The following is a 23,691-nucleotide window of genomic DNA, read 5'->3' on the forward strand; positions in this document are numbered from 1 at the left end:
TGTAGCAGTAAACGAAGGCTACTCAAGATGGTTTGATCTGCAGAGGGGAACCATACAGGGCTGTCCTCTGTCCTCCATACTTTTGTCCTTTTGTTGGAGCCACTTGCTCAGAAATTGAGGCACAATGTATCTGTAGAAGGAATCACGGTGGGAGATCAAACGTACAAACTAGGCCTCAATGCGGATGACATACTTCTGCATGTCACAAATCCCCTAACATCATTTCCAGCAGCAATGGAAACGATCAGAGCTTATGGTCAACTAGCTGGTCTCAAAATAAATAGAGAAATAAATTATTCGTCCCCTGGACAAAATTAGAGATACCACAATGGCCCGGTTCAGACCCTTGGGCATGAAAACCAGCATAATAACTCTAAGATACTTAGGCATCAAAGTCACCTGCAACCTTGAAGACCTCTACAATGCTAATTTCCCTCCTCTGCTCACAACGATAGAGCTAGACCTTAAGAGATGGGAAAAACTCACAATCTCATGGTTGGGGCAACTCAATGCCTTTAAGATGGTAGTCTTACCTAAACTGTTATATTTATTCCAGATGCTCCCAATCCGCATTCCGAACTCATTTTTCACAACGATCAAGCGGTTGATGCTCACATTCTTATGGCAGAACAAGAAGCCGAGAATCCCTTATGCACTCCTCAGACTTAAGAAAGATATCGGTGGAGTTGCACTCCCAGACGTACAGCTCTACTACAGGGCCACTCAACTACGAATAATTATACTGCATATCCGACAAAGAAAGGACCTCTACTGGGTGGCTTTGGATAACCACCACCTTCGACCTGCATCTGTAGGAGAATGGCTTTGGGTGCCCAAATCCAAACTCCCCGAAGAATATGTATGGAGACAAGGTAAAAGAATGGTCGGAATTACAACGTGGTCCTCACCATAGGGCACATATGGGTGCCAGAAATATGCGATGCCATTCCAGGGCCAGAACGCTTCCAGACCTGGTATGAAGCAGGTTTGGAAAGAGCAGGTCAACTTTGGAAGGGAGGGAACTTTTTGACTATTCAAGAACTCGAAGAAGCCTTAGGCCTGAAACCGCTTCTGGTGCTCTCGTACCTTCAGTTTAAGGGAATCATGACAAATAAGAGATGGAAGGACGAGCTTCAAAGGGAACGCACTCCGTTTGGAAAGATATTGGACACACGCAAGGGCTCCAGCGGCATAATAGGAGCCATGTACATCGCACTGCTGGAGGTTAAGAATTCCTTCATTGAGACCTTGAAAGCGAAATGGAAAAATTATCTAGGACGAGAGTGGACTCCAAGATCTGGTCGCGAATCTGCAGCAGAACCGCAAAGATGTCTATCGCCTGCCAGTACAAAATCCATGGCATTAAATTGCTTCACAGGTGGCAATACGACCCTGTAAGACTGGCAAAAATGTACCAGGGCGCGGACCCACACTGTTGCCGCAGATGTGGAACCAAGGCCAACTACTGGCATATGTGGTGGAGCTGTCCAGATACACAAGCATACTGGGATGAAGTCCTTAGCTGGATCAAGGAATTGGATGGTATACACAGGGACAAGACTCAATTGATGATCCTGTTTGGTCTAGATGAACGAGAAAACGCGTTCCCTCAACTTTCGAAAATGACCAATGGCTTACTCTTAGCTGCAAGGGCTTGTCTCGCCACCTCCTGGAAGAGGGAATTTCTCCCGACGAAATCGGAGTGGATCGCTGTAGCGAAGAACATATACCTCATGGACAGTTTAACTGCCACCCTTCGTGGAGACCGTATCTCGAAAGATGTGGCATGGACCGAATTCCATTCTAAATATCTTGAAAAGCCTTAGCATGCGCTTAACACTTCGACTACCTGACAGCAATAGCCACACCGCGTCAAGCTCGTAACACTGCCTTTCTGCTGATCAAATGTATTGTACTCTCCGTAATCGTTCAACATGTAGAGTATTTTCACACATGGCGCCTTTATTAATTGAGTGATGAGACTTTGAACTGTTACTGACAATTTACTTAAGCGGAGGTTGGGAAATTTGGGATGTAAGAGAACAAGTACTGCGTCATTAATGCACCTATGTTATATGTTACTGTTTTTGAACCGTCTTTGATATTGCTCAATAATTAAACTTGTTGTACTTTGCAAAACTCAATAAAATTCAGATTTTAAAAAGCAAAAAAATGTTTACGCATACATATTGCGCTTTCATTTTACTGTTCACCATCATGAACATGAGCTCCAATTACTTAAAATTTAGCAAACTAAAAAGGCACACTCACAGGAAAGCTAGATTACTAATACAATGTTTGCATTGTAAATTATAGGACTATTTAGAAGACTAACTGCTGCCAGTCTCTCCAGACAGAGAGATATGATTGCACATTGAGAAGCTTTCATTCGGAGAGGGTGCCTCGTTGTTCTGGTGCAGTCATAACAGAGTAGACCTTGTTGTACCGGCAGGAAGATATTCTTCTGAACGTATTGTATGGCGCTGGTCCAAAGCCTGTATCCTTGACATTGAGTTCAAACGAGGAACTTCACTGTGCTCTATGAAGATCTTTAAGAATTTCATTTAGAAGAAAAGAACAGGCCCAACATATCTTAGCATCGTTGGGATACCTATTGTTGGGAAGAATTCTCTGTTTAGGCTGAATTTCCTAACCTAGTGAGTCCCCCAGCAGCTTTGCTGGATTTTTGGGGTTTATTTTTTTCTCCTGCCAAGAGTGAGACTCTTTTACCCTCACTCTTGGACATGACTTGAGAGTGTTTCTGTGACTTGCTATGTGCTTATGGGCTAAGGGGGTATTTTTTCCCCATAGGCTATCATTGGTTTTTGAATGTGTGTTACACAGCACCCTCAGTGCAGTAACACAGGGGTGTCATAGAGACCCCCAAACATAGACTCCACACCCTGGGACTGACTACTGTCTCCCTGGGTCTATAAAGTCCCCATTGACTTTACTAGTCTTAATTTAGGAACTTAACCAGTACAAACCATCTTACTGTGGAGGTACTGGTAGGGGCAATTAGATTGCCCCTGGGTCTGTTGTCGAGGGGGTACTGTCCCGTCCCCCCTCGCCGAGTTCTGGCTGGTGGCAGTGGATACCACGGAAATATTCCACCAGAATATTTCCCAATGGGATTTCCCATTGTTTTTAATGCACCACTTTTTGGTGCAATGTTAAAGATACAGCCAATTTATTTATTTAATATAAATTCACCGGTTGGGATTTTTTGCCAGAACTCACCGCCAAAATGGCGTCTAGGTTCACTTCAGTAACCCTGAACCCGAGTCGAGCCTTTGTTCCACTTTTGACGGGCTTCTGCACAGAAGCCCTCCAAAGTGGTGCCATTCTGTCTGGGTACCACAGGGGGTGTGGGAGGGGGTTTAGGCACCCTGGGCTGAGTTGCCTTGCCAACTCATGTCGCACTCTGGTGTGATTGGCCCAAGTGGTGAGCCACCCCGCTCACCACTTAGCATGTTTGAGTGACAGCTAGGCTGTATGAATGGGGGTTTGCTGCATAAAAGCAGGGTTTTTGGGACTGGTTCTTCAGAAGTCGCCACAGGACCTAAGAAGCCGAAGAGGGAGAAGCCGAGCCGACCTGCCAAGACGACACCACCGGTGGAGCCCTGCGGAACCGTCTCACCACTTTTTTCCCGACGACAGAGGAGATCTCCCGCCGGAGAGTCTTCTTCCCTAAACTGGTGGGGACAACCAGTTGCTGCCTTCTTTTCGCCGTCCCGAAGCATCTCGTGGCTGCCTTGCCTGTGCCAAGCACCCCGGCAAACGGGATACCACTTTTTACCTCAACCGCGAAAGAGGGGTAAAATCCTTTGCGACTGGAAAACTCCACGGCTGGCCTCATCCCTGGTAGTGCAACGACCTTCAGCTTTCCTCCACGTTGAGATCACCTCTTCCTCTGGACGACGCCGCGACTTGCACCCACTACCAGGAACAACTGCCACCGCTGGAGGATCCTTTCCACTTTTAAAGGTACTGTGTTCCGCCCGGCTTCCCTTGCCACCGATTGTACGGGGTAGATTTAGCCCTCGGCTCTCGAACCTTGGTAAGCCTGGGACACCCTAACTAAACTTTTCTAAACGTAGTAAAACCTTTTCTACTCACCTGCAAAGACTTGTGACATTGTGTGATCTTGGGCATATTTTCGCCTGGCTCTCTCTAAAGCGGGCCCCGAACCCATTCTCCTTGTTCCACAATTGACTGCCTTTCTAACCTTATGTGAAAAGTGTTTTACCTTGCTGCTCTCTTTATTTCTGCCTTTTCCCTCCCTTTTTCAATAACTTGTTGGAGTGCCATCTAACATTAAGCGCTCACCTCTGTTTGGAAATAAGTGGTGTTAGACTTGTCCAACAAATGACTAGGGATGTACATATGAGTAATAGTGACTGTGTTTTGACTTACTTACCTGTTTCTGTGCTAATGTAATTTATGAGTGTGCCTTTAAAAATAAATAAGTATATACTTTTACACCTAGCTCTGGTCAGTGTTTGCTTGTACTATTGTGCCTCTGTACCTATTGTGTATCCTCTATATACTGCCTAACTCTTCTTGAGGGAAGTCTGACTGCTCAGCCACAGCTACCACAGTGAATCTGTGTGGTACAGACTGCTACCAAGTGGGTTAACTGCCAACACCTGTAGTCTTAAATCTTTTGCAGAGGGAACTGCACAGGTTTCTGCCTAACACCTATCTCTTTTACTGTTATTTGTGAAACATTCTGCCACCTTCATCTTGCACTTTGGGTCACATTGCTTATCAGCATAAAGGTGCATTTAAAATTAACCTTCTAGTCTATCACACTGAAGTGAGTTCTGCATGCTCTGGCATATGTTGCTGGTGAGTTTTTTTTTTTTTTTTTTTAACCGAGCCTTAGATACTGAGTCGTGGATAGACCGTTACTTCATTTCATCATTCATAGTGCACAAGAAATACCAGGCTTTCTTGGTCTAATATCCTGGCTGTTGAGTGGTTTTCACAAGTTTGTAGACTTTAAAACCCTTTCAGACGTTCGCTTAACATAGGTTGCACTCACATGTTCATTTACTTTCAGGTACTCGAACAGGAGCTCATGTTTCAAGGCGAAGGTGCCATGTATTATTCCTTCTTCAAAGATATGCTTCGGGCACCTTCATTTGAACGAGGTATGTTTGTCCTTTCTCCACAGACCACTTTTTTATTGTATCTTTGATAAGTTAAGTCATTTTGTACAGTGCTTACGATATTTTCGATTTTTATTTTATAATGTACATTGTGTTTTGCCATTTGTTATAAACAGTAAGTCTGCTCCTCGAGGTTGCATGCAATATTACAATCCTAAATAAGTTGCATTAAACAGTAAAATGCTATGAGTTCATATACCCACGGAGTTGTCTGGTAAAACAAATAACACCAACACCCTACACATAGATGCTGCTTTCTGTGATCTGCTACCATCTCGCCACTATTTCAATGGGCTGTAGTGTGTGGTGCCCTGTGCGCATTGTGAGAATGAGACACTTTTTAGCCGGTTTATTGGAAGGCTTAATGTGGAACAGTCTGTCTGGATTGTTGGCATGCAAACTTTAATTATTGATAGACCTCCTTTCTTGAAACTCTGAACAGGCAACAGCACGGAGCACAGATAAGATGGAGGTGGCATGTTGACTCTTTACCTATCCCAGCTAAAGACTCAGTGGTGTAACCAGGGTTTCCTTACAGGGTGGTTCTGCACAGGGCAAGGGTCTCTGCCACTATAGAAGATATATTTATTTTACCTGGTAGTTTCCTGTACCATGCTCTTGCTAATTTGAACTATAATAGCCTATTGTGTATTGTTTGCTAACTAGTTGGGACATACTTCAAACAAATTCCCACATCTATTGTAGCAGAACTCAGTCCTATGAGCCTTAACAAAACTTCTGTGTTAACACTGCACTTTCAAGACGCACAACAAAATAAACTGTTATAAGGGACCCTGCTGCTTGTAGTTATGCAGCTTTTTGTTGTGTGTTGTGTAACACAAGATTTGATGTGCTAGAAAAAAAGAAACATATTTTTGCATGTCTAACAAGCTGACAGTATAAAAAAGAACCTTTACTTTGTTGTTCAATATTTTGTCTTGGAAGATTACATTGCTAACTGCTGTGGGGGCCGGCATTAAGTCTAGGTGCACCCATTACATTGTGAATCCCTCAAACGTCCACACTTATTAGGAATTCTTGTAACAGGCAAAGGAGTCAACCTTACTGCATCAAGTTGGTAGTACCAGTAGATGGCCAAAGTTTTTAATTTTAGGGGCTCAATCCCTCCTCACAATTATCAGTCTTGCGCTTCGCGGACGCGATCCAACACGACGCTTGAAGCGCAAGACTGATAATTCTGAGAAGGGATTGAGCCCCTAAAATTGTGATAACTGCCCGACGTAATCACATACCTTCGTAGCTTGGACATCATTACAGAATGGCCTGGATTTGAAAAAGGCAAAGCTTGGTTGCTGAAACACGTGTCATCCACCAAGGGCTATAAGCACAAATAAATAAACATATTTATTGCACAAACACAAACTCGAATCCTTATTGTGAGAAATAAACATATTTCAAACAGGACTTAGACAGATCTTGGCTCATAAAAAGGTATAAGCACATCCAAATCAACTGTTCACGTACTGACTGAGTAGAGGGGCTCATAGTCTCTGTAGATGCTTACACCCATGCGACATAATCAAATATATTTACACTCAAACCAAGGATAACGGAATCAACAACAAAATTAGGTTGCGAAGGTGCAATCCAAGGATATCAACCAAAAAAGTTCCTCAACTCCAAAGTTAAAGCAGTATAATGTAGCTTCAGTTAAACCATTGGAAAATAATAGATTTTGCGATTTTCTAATTCGTAGGTTTTATTAACACAGAATCAAATGGAGAGTGATACAGCCAACATGTGTTTCGACTATGCAAGGTCCTCCTCATGGCAACACTTATAACGTTCCTTGGATTCAATGTATCAATCGTAAAGTCTCTGATGCAACCTTTCTCCTATTCCATATGACTTGGAAATTCAATGCGCAACCCGTGAATCAGAAGTAAATAGTCTCCTGTCAAATGTTTTTCTGAGTTGTTTAGACCTTGCTGCCTAATGGGTTGTGAAGCAGTGTTCCGTGTGTTACAGAAAGAACAATCAACACTTAACTTTATTGAAAGCCCTTTCAACAGATGCTCAGTTAAAGCCTCCTGCTTCGGTCTGGGTGATTTGCGTTGCACCTGTAGTAAATCTACATTCAAGGCAGCTATTTGTTGGTAGACTCTTTGTCTAATGGTGTTTACTTTTTACATTTGCCTAGGGTTCTTTTTCATTGCTACAGTTTGTCTAAATGGTCTGATGTTAACACCATGCTTAACTGTTCACCTCCACCTGAGCAGGAGCACACTCGGCGACGCTCGTGCTGCAGGAGCAGCTTCTACCATTGATTCTTCACCATGAGATCAAGGTAACCTTAGGCCACAATTGTCGTGTGTCTGTAAGCCCCTTCCGATACCTGTCAGACCTTCTTAGGCAACGAAATTATTTACCCTTCACATCTGCTAAATTGACATTTTAGGACAAACGCCTTCATCCGACGTGGAATCATATCAGGATTTAATTTTCACTGCAACCGCCTCCATTGCTTTACACAAGGCGTTCCATTCGGCGGCCATTCTTTAAATGGCCACCGCATTTTGAGCCTTCCTCCCTGAATACTTCCAGTGCCCTTCTAACTACCAGGAGCAAGTGGATTGGCTCCTGCTGGCTATTACAGCCAATCATGCTGCGCTGGCAGGCGAGCGCTGGCCCACGAAGCCTGTCCAGAGTCGCCAGAGGCCTGGGCCTAACACCTCTAATGCACAGATTTCCTGCCTACCTTTACGTACCTTAACAGTACGGTAAACTCTACCAGAAGCCTCAGCTAACCTTCTAGCCGCTATCTGTACCCCTGTGCTCATACCCATCGACACAAGTCGCTCACAATCATGAACATTCCTGGAGCCAAAATCGCGTCCTAACATTGACTAACATTTCAAGTACTCATCTACCTGAAAGGCTCTGCGAATTCTATCCACGTACCACCTCTCCCGTTTGGGCCATTACCTCTGCACGTTCCACATTGTCTACATGAACAAGCCGATCGTACTTTCAGAGTTATGTCTATGGCAGCCATTTACTTAGGCATTGTTTCTTGCTAAAGATGTCACGTTGTACCAGCACTGTTTACTGTACATGTCTGCGCTGGCACTCTGAACATGCGACCTATCGAGTGCAAACCCTCTGTTCCCATGCATGTGCCTGCATTCTAAATTTATACTAATCGGCGGTGCGCCCTCAAGCGGTGCCCTCCCTTGACTAAATATGTGCCACGTCCCTGCCTAGCCACATGCGGCACTCCAAGTAAGTCACCATTCTCTCTTGTGGGTATCGTGACTTGTATCGTCTGTAACGTGCACTGCTTGCACCCTATTGCATTGGCGCCCACTCCCTTATTTCATCCTGCGCACTCTGTATCCTAACATTCCATAGACTTACTGTGAATACAAGATTTGTTGTTGACCATCACACATCCCTTGCTTGTCTACTTTCTTGACCTTTGCCAGCTGCGAGTGCCTACCACTATGAGCCCTACCCTATGCTAATGCGAATGCTGACTATTGTCGTGCTACCCTCAAGTGCTTTCCACTGTGAGTCCTGCTTTTCGCAAGTGCGTATTACTGTGAATCTAGCCATATCTGTGAGCCCTGATACTAACATTGATTCCTGCTATTTGCATATGCTTACCATTGTGAATGCTCACTACTGTTGTGCCACATTCATGTGCCTACTACTGTAAGTCCGGCTTCTCGCAAGTGCCTAATACTGTGAATCTAGCCATTTGCAAATGCCCTCCATTGTGAGCCCTTGACATTTAATACACCCTAACACCAGTTAGCCTATATCAAGGGACATCTACCAAGGTGGCTTACCTCCAGCACGATGTACGACCACAATCCCTTTTCATCACTGGCATTGTACGTTTCTTTAGCGGCAAGTGCTCCATTGTCATTACCAGACCCTGACCTGATCGCCCCCCTCCGAGATAACCGCTACCTATTCCTCACCCCACCAACGCCCAAGCTCTCCACCTCTTTCACTCAGTCCCACCCAGTTTACCTTTCCCAAACACTCCAGCATTATGGACTCAATCTACTCACTGCACACCAACTCTAAGACTCACTACCTTACTGGTAACCTGAATCTTCCAAGCGCTCCACGTTCACTTATAGACAGAAACTCTAGCCTTCGGGCGAGACTAACTAGACTCTTCGAACCTCTACTAAACACCCCTCTCAATTTAAACACCATTACTATGGGGAACAACCATAAACAAAAAACAAACAGAAATAAACATACTGCAATAACTTTAGGTCAGAACTGCACGCCAGAATCGCCCCCAAAAACATGCCTGGGTAAACTTGCTATCTCCCTGGACACTAACCAAGTGAACATTAAAGGAGCATTAATTAGCACCAGATCCTTAGTGGTGCATGCTACAGAAATAGCAGATATGATCACAACAGCCAATCTTGACTTCCTTGCTATAACAGAGTCGTGGCTCAATGCAGTGGCAGGTCCTACCCTCTTACTAGCAGTTCCTGAGAATTATGAAGTCTTAAGAGTGGACAGAGCGGATGCCAGAGGCGGAGGCATTGCCATCATAGTCAAATCCGACCTAGCCATGAGAATAACCCCTTCTCCTAATGTCAGTTCTTGCAGATTACTATAGACCTCCAGGACCCATTGGCTCATTTGAAGACCTTTCTGCAATCCTATCTAATAATACTAAACTGACCACTCAAATTCTCCTATTAGGTGATTTTAATTTAGGATTTAACTACCCTAATGACCAACATGCTTTAGCTATTTCCAACCTACTAGCAGAAATGGGAATCACCCAAAGAATATCCGAGGCCACTCATATCAAGGGAAGAACCCATGACTAGGTAGCCGACCTTAACTGCGCGTTGGCCATCACCACTATTACGCCCCAGATTGGGACTGATCATTTTCAGATATCCTTCACCCTGCCAACCAAATCACCTTCCGCCAAGATCAGACCTATTGCGCCCCTCCTCCCCAGGAGGAATAAAAGAAACATAACCGCAGATAAGCTCATACCTCTTATCGTGCCTACCCTTAACTCACTATCAGACTCAGCTAGTCCAGACAAATTAGTTGACGCTTACACTGACATCATCACCAAAGCTTTAGACACTATCGCCCCTCTTAAAATGCGGGAAAAGCAAACCTAAAGATCACCTGAACTCCTGGTTCACTCCTCACCTAACCCTCTGGAAACTCTTCCACACCGATGAAAATAAAAATAACCTAATTAATGTAGCCACCTACTACAAAAAAGAAATAATGTGCTCTAAACAAGAATCATACAACAAGAGGATTACTAAAGCAAGTTCAAACTCCAAGGAACTGTTCACCATTCTAAGGGAAATGGAATCACCCATCCCACAGACTGAGGAATGTCTGAAGGACAAACTTTGGTGTAAGAATATTCAAAATGCCATTATGAATAAAATCTCACTCCTCCAGAGTAAGATAGCAAAGAAAAAAGCCAACCTACCCAGTACAGACCAGCAGAGCACCACTTCATCATCCTCCAATAAAACACCACATCACGTCACTTCACCCAAGTCTCTCCCGACAAAGTAGAAAAAAATCATCTCAGGCCTCAAAGCCTCGAGTTGTCGAGGAGATAGCTGCCCAGCACAGATAACCAAACATGCCGCCAGAGACCTGGCGCCATTCATAACCAAATTAACTCCTCATTCACTTCTGGCATTGTACCCAGCAACTTAAAGGAATCTTCGGTCCTACCTCTATTGAGAAAACAATTATTGGACCGGACTATCCTGACTACCACAGTACCTTTTGTACTTAAGATCGTCGACAGAGTTACCTACATCCAAATTTAGGATTACCTGGAGAACAACCACCTTCTGGGTGACCGCCAATCTGGCTTTAGACCTCGTCATAGCACTGAGACCGCCCTAATAGACTTAAAAACACATTGATGCACTCAAGGACTGAGGATAAGTAGCACTACTGCTACTCCTTGATCTCTCGACCGCATTTGACCTGGTCGACCACCAAGTTCTTTACAAACACCTTGCATCGGCTGCATACTTCTCACAAGATACGATCACCTGGATTAAACTGTTTCTAAATAAAAGGACCATGAGTCTTCTCTCCTCATGCAGCGGCTGATCCAATCCCGATAACCTGTGGTGTGCCACAAGGTTTGTGTGCATCTCCGACGATGTATAATATATTCACCAATCCTTTGTTCGATGATCTAGATGATCTGCGTGTCACCTACACTAATTATGCAGATGACACCCAGATCCTCATTCCCCTCACGTGGAATAGAATATACCGCATTATTCAGGCCTGGATGGCTGCACATGGCCAATGGCTGAATGATGACAAGACCGAATTCCTATTACTTCGAAACACAGCTAACCTCAACAAACTGAGCCCAAACTTCACTGCCTTTTAATATAGACAGTAATAGCATCAAAGTGGTTAAAGAAGTAAAAACCCTAGGTTTTTTCCTTGACTCCACCTTCACATTTAATAAACAAGTCAGTCCCATGGCTTCCTCTACTGCGTACACTTGTAATCTGATCAGGGCATGTAGACCCTTCCTTTCAAAAGATAACTGCACCACCTTAGCCAGAGCCCTCATCCTTTCCAAATTGGATTATTGTAATGCGTTGTATCTGGGAGCAAGTAACTACATCACCAACCAAATCCTGCGAAACAACGCCCTTAGAGCTGCCCATAGTATTCCCAAGAGAGACCACATATCGCACCTGAGAAGACAGCTCAAATGTCTCGCCACTACGGACAAAATCATGCCTAAAACTGTATCTCTAACGCACAAATGCCTCAATCGAGCTGTCCCTACTTATCTCATTGAGAGAATCACAAACAAAATCCTCCTTACGAGCTACAAGTACGACCTACAAGTACTATCAACTCATCCTGTCTAGTCGTACCTAGATTTAGACTCAAAAAAGCAGGAGGAAGTAGCTTCCCTGTCATGGCAGCACAAGCCTGTAACTTTACCCCTTTCACTGAGAACCAACCAACCATTCTACATGTTCAGGTGTAACACCATAAACTGGTTGGTTACCAACGATCGCTTCGGGATAGCCCTAGCCCTGCCCTAGAGTAGGATACATGACTTCCTGACTTGCTTTTTAAATTTTCCACTCATGATTTGCCTTCTCTGCCCTGGTACACCATATTTATTCTCCCTTTACCTTATCCTGTACCTTTTACCTCACCTGGTAATTATTCTTTGTATAGTATGTAAAATTGATCTTCCTGTATAAATTTTATATATTTGTTTATTTGTTTCATGTTGTATATTGCATCTACTTTAACCTAGCTAAAAGTATACTTGTTTCCTCTGTGCCAAAGGCGTCCAGATACCTTTTTGGGTCCGGTGCGCCATACAAATCAATAAAACGAACTGGAGGCATCCACGGATCACCAGTAATCTAGCCAATAGTTAAATTATAAAAAGGAAATATCTCCATATAATGTATAAAAATAATAATGGAGGCTTAACAAGAGTTCTTTGTAATTTAACCTGAACTGGTGTTACTGATATAAAAAAAATTTCAATAACGCTAGTTGTTATTCTTTGCTCGCCTTATACGTTCTTACCAATCGCTCAAGCTTAGTCTGGTGAAGGTCTGTAGCTTCAAGCTTAGTAAGGACTTCTCAATTTAGAAATAAAATGCTTATTTAGGCTTCTTTGTATGTTTTTTTTGTATGTATTGCTTGCTCAGGTCTGTGCCTTCGTTCTTTTTGGTAGATTAGGGTTGAATACGTGATAATAACTATAGATATATATTTTGTCAAGATTTACATTGCACACTAACACAGGCCCAGGGCGTGGGGCATATCGGAACATTATCACTGAACCAAGACGCCTCACCCACAGAACAGGATCTACAACTATGCGCCGAGTCAGTGTTGCAGATTCTTTTCCTTTGCACAGTACATCTTTCATCTGTAGCCAAGACATATACAACTAAAACTCATTTTTAAAAAGCAATAGGCTACATGCAAAGTGTAAATGCTGAAATAGTATTGTTTATTTCCTTATTCCTGTTTTTAGAATACATCAGATTAGCACATGCGTTGGAGTGCTTAAAGTTGGTTTAACGGAAAGGGGGAATGTTAGATTTTGAGGTGTGAACAGAAATTGGATCCATATGAAGGGATACATGTTTGAATGGGTCAAGAGGGAATACCAGGTTGCAGGAGTATTTAGGTGGTTTTGGAGCATGCTATTGAATGTTGCACTGATGGCTTTTGACGAGATGGGTGGTAAATTTGCAATGGATTGAAATGACACTTAAGCAGGGTCCTAAGATAGAGCCTTACTTTTGTTTTTCTACATGACACTCTTCACTTTTTTGTTAGCTGTGAGAATAATTGCTGGTGAATTGCTTTGTTGAAAAACGTAAGGAAGATATCTCGAAGATTTAGAATAAATCTTAACCACAGTTTTTCTAGTCAACCCTCCAACCCATTGTTTTTCAGCATGGGGCGGGAAATCCTATGCACATCACTCCGGTATTACCCAATAAGAGATGGTGCAGCCTGGAGGGCATAGTTGCGGCCCTTTGCCATGTGACCACAAGTAACCCCAGACATGCTTTGGTTTGTCCACAAAGAAACTGATACAGGGTTTGATGGGAAATCATTTTGTTTTTTTCAGTATGGGAGTGATGTGGTGGAAGCATTTAGTGCAGGGCCATATAATAGCATGGAATCTGGAATTTTTCTGTTCTTGAAGATGTTGAAAGTGTAGTCTACAGACTTTCAGAATTGCTTTGGAACTGGCTGGAGGGATCAATACTTACTTTGTTTTGTAATAACACAATTTATTGCATTGTAAACACAGAACCAAACAAATTCAGCACGCTGGTAGAGAAAATCAAGAAGACCTGGAAGTACATCCAGCAACAAAGTTTTAAACCCATTTGGCTTCTCGGCCGTTATCCTATCAAAGATATGATCAGCCATTTAGGGAGCGGAACTTGTCAGGACACCCCTGCGCATTCTACACTCCTTTCATGTGACATGAATATTTCTACATCCGAGACCCAGTTGCTATATCGAGGATTTTCTGGCTTACACAACATAGCTATATTTCGTTTTTATCAAGATAACTGCAGTTGATGATCATTTTTCAAATCAACTGTAAGAATTGGCTCCCCATATTCCCAACGTCGGTTTAGGTTCGGCAGGTATAGTTACTCCCATAATCATTGTAAACCTTTCTAAAGCCCTACATCTACAGCATTTTCATATTATATGGAAAAAGGTCCCATCCATGAGTCAGATCTCAGACATCGTGGATGAGCCGATCGCCTACACCTAATGAGTAACGTACATGAATAGTTCCTCCTATGTAGAATTATAAATTGGATTAATCTAAATTGTGTGGAGATTCCAACTTCTCTTGGCAACATCAGTGCTTCCACCTAATCTTCCGGGTCTATGCCGCCCATATCTTTTTACCTTCTAGCTTTGAGATCTAATCCTCTAGTTGAGAAGGATGATATACCGTGGTATATCATGGAGATAACCTTCCTATTTATTCGCTCTGGCAAAATGTTGGGTTCTGGGGGGGGGGGCATGGTGGGATTTCATGCAGTGCATGAGTGATTTGGATATAGTGGTATTATCCCATATCGGGAAGCCCATACACTTGTTGGAGGTCGGTAAAGGAAACAAGACCTCCCCCACTCACCACATCTTTTAGAGCAAGGATATTACAGCTGACTCAACTTGCAAGAGTGCACATTTTGTTGATTTCGGGTAGTAATGTGTTGCCGCATAAAGGTTGAGTGAGCGTCTATCTCCTTCCCAATATCGTGGGTTACTTCCCTCTGTATCTTAATTACATGTCGAGTTATGTATGGAAGAGCAGTCTCTCCCTTCCCCCCATATAGTATTTGTATCAGTGCGATTCCCCACATCCATGCCTGTTCAGTCTTGATGTGTGGCACTTGGGGATCCCTGTGTAACCAATCGTTAACCACTGCCATTTGACTTGCCCAGTAATAATGTCTGACATTCTGCAGCCCGATGCCTCCCTCCCATACCGATCTTTGCAATGGGGCCAGGGAAATTCTTGGTTGTGCCCACTCCAAACCCTCCTGCCACAGAATGTCTATTGGGACTGAATCCACTCTAGTGAACTCTGAATTGTGAACAAAAACGGGAGCATTTCGTAGAACATAGATATATCTGGGTAGTATGGGCATTTTGAACTGTGCAGCTTTCCCCATGAGTGTTATCGGGAGAGCCGTCTAGTGTTTCACATCTTTTGTAAATCAAGTTGCGTAAAGTTTTGTAAATTACGAATAAGGAAGCATGCGTGATCTTCTCCAATTTGAAAGCCCAAATATTTAAAAGCATCGTATGAAATATAAGGGCAGTCGGCAGGGAGTGCTAGACCCTCAACCCTGTTTTTATTGGAAAAAAGATTGACTTTTGCTAGTTCACCTTCAGCCCGCTAAACGGCACATTTTCCTGTATACGTCTAGTGATGTTTGAACAGATTGTCACTGGGTTTCCTAAGAATATCAAAAGATGTTCTGTGTAGAGGGAGACCTTATCCTCCTGCCTGGACAGCCAGCGGAATCCTGTCCACGGTGGATCCGTACTAAATTGTATGGCCAGTGGTTCATTAGCTACTGTAAACAGAAGGGTAGATAGTGGGCACCCCTGTCTGGTTTCTCGTTCGAAGGGAAAAGATCTGGATGCTACCCTATTCACCCAACCTCCACAATAGGAGCCTTGTACAGCAGGTTTACCCATCTGAGAATTTGCACTCTAAAGCCCGTCCATGCTAGCACATCCCACAGGTAACTCCACAAGACCAAATCGAATACCTTCTCAATATCAACAGAGGAATGCCAAGGGATCCAGAAGGATAGAAGACTGATCAATCGCTAAATGCAGGTGTCTAATATTCATTCAAGTCAATTTATCCAGCAAGACACTGCGTTGGTAGGGGTGTATCAATGAGGTGACAACTCTCAGCATTCGATTGCCAAGTACCTTGGCCAGTGTCTCGGTTTCCCAATTCGTGAGAGGTTGGTAAGAGGAATATATATTAGGGGGTATACCTTGTTTGGGAAATACCACAATGCTGATCATTGCAGGTCTGGTGGTATACCAACCTCCCTGCTATGCAAGAATAGATAAAGCAGGCGTGGGACTGTCAAATTACCCAGTTTCTTCCACACCTCTACCGCCAACACGTTTGGTTTCAGGGTGAGAAAGTGCAGTAATCTCAGCCTCCAAGTTAGTTCTCTGTTCCTCTGAGCGTTGGGCGAGTGTAGTGGAAGTTAGGGGGCCCGGTCCTGTGGGGGACTCCTTCCCCAAGGGGCCTGGAATAGGAATACATAATTGTGGGCGAAGGTCGCTGCAAATACTCTTACGTCCCGTCCCCTTTCCTCGATACTTGTGGGACATCTCTCCGTCCTGTGGGACGGGACCGGAGCACTTTGTAAAAAGCATCTACATTTTTCTCAAAAATGTGTCTCTCCTCTCTTTCCTGCGCGGGGCCTGGCACCTTGGTTCCACCCCGCGCATCTCCCATCAGTCCTTTTCTCTGCACGATCGGGGCCGGACGCACTTGCATCCTCGGAATATTTTCTTCCCTGTTTTCCTCTCTGGCTCTCGCTAGCGTTCGTTTACTAGTCTGTCTATGTCTTTTAAACTAGATTTTCCAGACTGTTCATCGTCTCACCGTCGCTTCGCAAGGGCGGATCCCCATCCTCTTTGTTTAGAGTGTTTGTTCCTGAACACCGTTGGGACTCCTGTTTTTACTGTGACTCCCTTTCGGTCCGGGCACTTCAACGTCGGTTGGAGCGGTGGGAGGAGGTGTTCGGACAAACTCCTCCGTCTCATTTTCAGGCGTTCGACGAGAAGAAGAAACGGCCGGTAAGTTCTTTACTTTTCAGAGCACCCCGACTGGGGGATACCTTCCCAGGTTCCTCTCGGGCCGGGAGGGGCATTGATCGCTCTGTTACCGGGGTTCGCCCTTAGGCGCCTGTCGGGCCTAATAATTCTACCGGAGTTTTCTCCGAGGGTCTCCGTAAGGGGCCTGTGTACACCGGAGTACGCTCCGAGGCCCCTCCTGTGGGGGCTGTTTGTAGGCCCAGTTCTACTGAGTCGTGGGGTACCGGAGCTTGCTCTGAGGCCTCTTTCGGCTTCCCTCAAAAACAAAACCGGGGTGCCCCCCGAGGCCTTGGCTGGGCTTGTGGTTACCGAACGGATGTTCGAGGCCCGTGCCGATAAGGCTTTTACCGGGCTTAGGTCTGAGGTCCCTCGTACAGAGGCTAAGGCTACCAACAGTTCTGAGGGGCCGGGCAAGGCCCTGTCGGTGAAAGCGGTTGCTCACCGTTCCCGCTCTTGTGGTGACGCCGGATCTGTTGAGGGGGCAAAGAGGAAAGGTTCTTCTTTTACCGGCAGTGCTGATGTCCTTCCTTCGAAGGCTCAGTTGGCGGTTGGTATGTCGCAGAAACATTCCAGGCCTCATAGTACCGGCTCTGCCGAGGTTCCTTACGTTAAGACTAAAATTAAGACCCCATACCCATTGATGGGGATCCCTGCCTCACTTCCTCCCGTGCCGCAGTTCCCCTCAGATGAGGACAAAATGGCGGCCTTTCCCGCCACAACCACGGTGGCCATTTTAGGTACTACCCCTACAACTACGCCATCGGCTCCTGGTGTAGGGTTCGGTCCTTTGGGTGAACCTATGGTCCCTTGTGCGCATCCTTACCGGCCGGTTTATGATTGGAACGCCCGGATGTCTCTTCCACACAATGTTTCGTTGCCCGCGGGGGCGTCTCCCTTGATTTATGTCGATACGTCGGTGGAGGGGCCGGTGTGACACCCTTCTCCGTTACGTCCCTGGATTTGTCCACCTCATGAGAATGTCTTTTGAGAATCTCCTGAGGACGTCTTTTTCGATAAATTTCAAGCGCTTATGCGCACCGACCCCATGAGGGAATGTTTCAAAGGGCTTTTCAAGGAGATATGTCCACCTGCGCCTCCGGCTCCACCTGTTCCTCCGGTGGTTCCGCCGGCGCCTCCTTGCCCGTGGTGCCTCCCCCTGCTCTTCCGCCTTTGCCACCATTGTCCCCAGTGGACAAGACAGTGCCTGACACGGCTTAGCAGGATCCTGACCTGTCAGATGACCCACAAGGCGATCAGGACAACAAGGACCTTCCCGCTCTATCAGAGCTTTCCATGACCGGGTGCTGGACATGAGTTTCTTGGATGTTCCGGTGCCCGAGGCACCCGCTCTGCAGGAGGGTGTGCTTTCTGGGGCGTTCACCTTGTCTCCCTTGGAGCATACCGGCCTGTTCCTGCAGAAGGACGTCCTAGCCGAGGTCCGAAGACTCTGGGAAAAGCCACACTCAGGACTTTTTGTCAATAAAAAGATTGACGCGAGGTACAGGCTGTATTCTTCAGAAGAAGTGTCATCTTGTCCGCCTCCTCCTCCACAGTGGTGGCTGCGGCTACGTTGCAATCCAGACCTCCAGCATCCTCTTCCCTGACGGCTACTCAGGTCTTGGGAAAGGAGGACAAGCTCCTGGACTCCCTAGGGAGGAAAATCTTTGCCAATCCGGCCTTGCAGCTCAGGCATGCATATGCAGAATTGATTTTGTCGGGAGCAAACATCCGGATGTGGAAAGGTCTGTCGGAGTTTGAGGAGCACATTCCGGTCGAGAAGTTGGAAAATTTCAGAGGGGGCCTTTCCGATGCCAGGGTCTTGGCCCAGGATCTCCTGGAGGTTGCGGCTCATCATGTAGACACCTCGGCTTGGGGTTGATACCTCGCGACAAGCGTGGCTGCATGCCACTAAGTTTTCGAAGGAAGTGCAAGACAAGGTACTGGACCTTCCATTCGATGGTAAGGAGCTTTTTCACTCTTCTACTGATGTAGAGCTCACCAAAACCAAGGATAGCACTCAGACGGCTAAATCATTGTCTGTTCTGGTTAAAGCTCCTTTCAAATCCCAGAGACGTTGTTGCAAAATCGACCTTGCTCCAGTTTTAGGGGCTTCCTCGACCGCAAATCTCGCAGAGTGGATACTCCTGTGGGGAATAACTGCCGTAGACAACAGCGTACGCGGTTTTTCTCCCACTCCTCAGCCTCCTCATCAGGTTCAGGTGGCACCACCACCGATAAGCCTGCCAAATGAGGGTTTGCCGCGCTCGCACGAGACCCCGGTGGGAGGACGCATTGCGTCTCATTGGAGTCGTGGCAGACCATCACAGAAGATAGATGGGTCTTGTCAGTCGCTCGAGCGGGCTTCCGCTTACCTTTACCCCCTACCTCAACCCTCCTTTTCAGCTATCGGGCTCACCCTCCCTCAAGGCCGAGGTTCAGAAACTTCTGCACCTCAGAGCTGTGGAACCCGTTCCCCTCGGGGAGCGAGGGGAGGGCTTCTACTCCCGGCTGTTTACGGTGCCCAAACCCAACCAGGCTGGCCTGCGCACCATCCTAGACCTTTCCCAGTTCAATCTTTTCCTACCCCAAGAGAAATTCAAGTTCACGCCCGGCCAGATACGTTCCTCTTTGCAGATGGACGATTGGCTCAGCGTGGTGGATCTTCAGGATGCGTACATGCATATCCTGATTTGGAATCCACACAGGAGATACCTCCGCTTCTCTTTGGGAGAGGAGCACTTCCAGTTTCGGGTGCTTCCTTTTGGCCTCAGCTCGGCGCCGCGTGTCTTCACAAAGATGTCGGTGATTGCGGCCTATCTTCATCTCCAGGGTATCCATGTGTAGCCCTATTTGGACGACTGGCTCTTACGCAGCCCTTGTCCCTTGGCAGCAGCGGGCAACCTCCAGTCTCTCCTTCAGCTCCTGTTCCATCTTGGGCTGTCGGTGAACTGGCGGAAATCCTCCATGACGGTCTCACTGGACCTGACTTTCCTGGGTTTTCGTTGGAACACGATCGACTGCTGAGTGTATCTGGCCGGGGACAGAATGGCGGATCTGTTGGCCACGTGTCAGATGTTTGCGCAGTCGGAGAGCATGTCGGCCTGGTGGTTCCAGAGGCTTCTGGGCCTCATGGCCTCGTGTGTACTGGCTCTTCCTCTTGCTCGTCTCAAAATGAGACGGACCCAGATGGCTCTTCGGAGTTCCTGGCGTCAGGCTGTGGACCCGGATCCCAAGCAGATAATGATTCCGGATTCCATGAGAGTGGACCTGGACTGGTGGTTATCTCTCAGCAACCGGTCAGTGGGTGCGGGGTTTCAGGACCCAGCCCCCATGGTGGCGATCACAACGGACTCCTCCCTTTTGGGGTGGGGTGCGACGTTAGATCTTCTTCAGGTCTCGGACCTCTGGTCGCCTCAGGACAAGCTCCTGCACATAAAACATTTAGAGCTTCTGGCGATCTTTCTGGCGCTCAAGGCGTTCAGACCGCTCATTGTCAACAAGCTGGTCCGCATAAGAACGGACAATGTAGTATCAATGAATTACATAAACAAGCGAGGGGGAACGAAGTCTCCCCCTCTCGTGGACCTGTCCATCCAGATTTGGGAGTGGGCTGTGCTTCATGGGGTCTGGCTGCTTGCAGTGCACATCCCGGGCCAGCTGAATGTCACAGCGGATGCCTTCAGCCGGCGGACTGTGGTCAGCTACGAGTGGGAGTTGAAGGCCGAGATCCTCTCATGGGTTTTCTCGCGTTGGGGCACACCGGAGGTGGACCTCTTCGCCACGGCGGTAAACAAGAAGCTTCCTCAGTACGCCTCCAGAGGGGGGCTGGGAGCCTCCTCTTTGGGGGATGATCTCAAGATTCCATGGCACAACATGAGAGCTTACGCCTTCCCGCCTCTGCCTCTAGTTCATCGAACAATTTGGAAGTTGAAGAACTCTGTGAACTGTTCTCTTCTACTGATAGCCCCGTGGTGGCCGGCCAGGTTCTGGTTCTCAGAACTTCAACACCTGTCGGTGTATCCGCCGATCAGGTTACCAGTAACTCCCGATCTTCTCCACCAAAGGGAACAACAGATGTGGCACCCCTGCCCACAATCGCTCAGCTTGGCGGCATGGTGCCTGAGGTCAAGTCTTTAGAGCATTTGAGTTTTCTGCGGATAACATGCGCATTATCCAGGCAGCCAGGAAACCCTCGACCAGATCTCAATACAAGAGTAAATGGCTCCGGTTCTGTCATTGGTGTTTGGAGAAAGAGTTGGATCCGAGGGTTGCAACGATTGACACGGTGCTGTCCTTCGTATCCTCCCTAGCAGAGTCAGGGGTTCATGTTCTGTCTTCCAGGACTTATCTCTCAGCGGTTTCCGCTTACCTTTCTACAGACCTGTGTTCGTATTCTCTAGCCCGATGGTGAAGAGACATTTTGCTGGCTTGACACGCCTCTATCCTCCGGTTCGTAGTCGCACCCGCCTTGGGACCTAAATGTAGACCTGGCGGCGCTGTGCCATAAACCCTTTGAGCCAATGGCTACGGTTGACCTCAAGTACGTGTCCTGGAAAGTGTACTTTCTGGTCGCCGTTACGTCAGCGAGGAGAGTGAGTGAGCTCCAGGCATTGTCGGTGGAGCATCCTTTCTTGGTCATTCACAAGGTAGTCCTTCGGACAAACCCGGCTTTCCTACCGAAGGTAGTGACCGAATTCCATCTGAATCAGTCGATCTCCCTTCCAGTCTTTTTTCCGAACCCTGCCTCGGAGGCTGAAAGAGTTCTACAATGTCTTGACGTCCGAAGAGCTCTTAAGTTCTACCTGGACAGGACTTCCGAGCTTCGGAGTTCTTAACTTTTTGTGACCTTCGGTAACCCTCAGGGCAGGCCGGCGTCTAAGGCATCTATTTCCAGATGGATTGCCGCCTGTATCACGGAGTCTTTCACCGTCCAAAAGCTGAAACCTCCTAAAGGTATCCATGCACACCTGGTGCGGGGCAAGGCAGCCGCGGTTGCTTTTCAAAAATATGTTCCCTGGTAGTCCATCGCTAAAGCAGCTACTTGGGCCTCCCCATCTGCTTTCTGTAAGAATTACTGCCTCGATATGAGCTGTAGAGCTGACGCTCAGTTTGGTCAGGCTGTGCTAAAGAACCTGTTTCAGTAAGGGGCATTTCCATCCACCCATAGTTCCTGTAAGGAGTGCTTGGGAATCTCCCACAAGTATGGAGGAAAGGGGACGGGATGTAGGAGTATTACCAGGTTACTCACCGTAGTGACCACCTTACTCCTAGTCCATAGTCCCCTTTCCTCCATACGCCCGCCCGCAGTCCCCTCTAATAAGGTTCTTCTGTTATTGCTAATGGGTCTTGGACCCTGCGATAGACAAGGACTGATGGGGGGGATGCGCGGAGCCAAGGTGGGCGGGGTTATGGCCGCGTGCCGGGCCCCGCGCAGGAAAGAGGAGGGACACATTTTTGAAAAAAATGTGGATTCTTTTTACAAAGTGCTCCGGTCCCGTCCCACAGGACGGAGAGATGTCCCACAAGTATGGAGGAAAGGGGACTATGGACTAGGAGTAAGATGGTCACTACGGTGAGTAACCTGGTAATTCGGCATCCTCCGTGATCAATCCATCATTCCCACCCACCGGTTCCGACATGTCTACACATCCTTCGCCTCTGCTCTTTAACCATGCTAGCATCTTCCCAGCCTTATCCCCCGTATCATAGAGACTACTCAATTTGTCCCACTGTGCTTGTTTCGAATTGTCTACATTGATATTACAAAGTACTTCCATGGCTGTCAAAAGCAATCTGTGTGATTGAGGGGATAGAATCTAAGGAATTCTTCAAGTCAGTCAGCTGCAAGCTCAGCATCCATTATCTTTTGCGCCTGTGTTTTTTGCGCTTTGCTGAGATCAGGGAGATCAGTTCTCCTCTTAGTACAGCATCGCCTGAAGGGTCTCCTCGGAGTCAGAAATTCGTTGTTCAGTTTATCCCATGATGGATGCAGGTTTATGGAGATCATGGTGTAGCAGTGAGACATCAGTGCTGAGCCCGTCTATCTCACCCTCCATAGAATTCCTAGAGACTGCCATGGCGATCATCACATCTGCTAAGAGAGTAGCAGTGAGGGTGTCCTTGTCCTGCAGAGCAGTGACTGAAGGTGCAGATTTAGATGCTGCTGGGGTATTCACAATATATTAGCCCATCTTGTTTTGTTTCCCCTGTCTTTTAACCTGTGCTTTGACCATGATGTGAACCCCAGAGCAATATGGGAACTAGTGTCAATAAGAATGTCAGTCTGTAACTGCGAACCGAAGAGGCAATAGTCCCCTGTTGGAGCAGATAGCCTCTGAAAGGCAAGGTGAGGCACAAGTCTGTCTGGAATGACCTTTCTCAGCAGGCCCCTTCAAGGGTGGCTGCTAATGTACTGCATCAGATTTTTTAGCCGTTTTGAATGCCCCCAAACCCTACTATAGGCCAGGTTTAATGTGGAACACGTCTTTATTGAGGCAGCATGGTTGCTGTAGCACAGCTGGGGATTGTGGTAGTGTCTCACATTGTCCGCTGCGTCGCTGTCTGCCGCTACCTTTACATTACATGCAGCTCAGTGGGAGTTCAGCTGCGAGACCGT

At 46.6% G+C, this 23,691-nt stretch overlaps 1 protein-coding gene across 3 annotated transcripts in view; it reads left to right on the top strand.

Annotated features, from left to right (window-relative positions):
- The window catches only part of DPY19L4 (dpy-19 like 4), a 1,351,687-nt gene that overhangs the window by 247,743 nt on the left and 1,080,253 nt on the right, over positions 1 to 23,691 (top strand). For all 3 annotated transcript variants that reach the window (XM_069621372.1, XM_069621373.1, XM_069621374.1), the window contains exon 4: positions 5,066 to 5,156. In XM_069621372.1, coding sequence (XP_069477473.1) covers positions 5,066 to 5,156 — 91 coding nt within the window. The remainder of the gene's footprint in view (positions 1 to 5,065; positions 5,157 to 23,691) is intronic.

Source organism: Ambystoma mexicanum, chromosome 5q (assembly GCF_040938575.1).
Source record: "Ambystoma mexicanum isolate Mex_15411 chromosome 5q, UKY_AmexF1_1, whole genome shotgun sequence".
NCBI lineage: Eukaryota > Metazoa > Chordata > Amphibia > Caudata > Ambystomatidae > Ambystoma > Ambystoma mexicanum.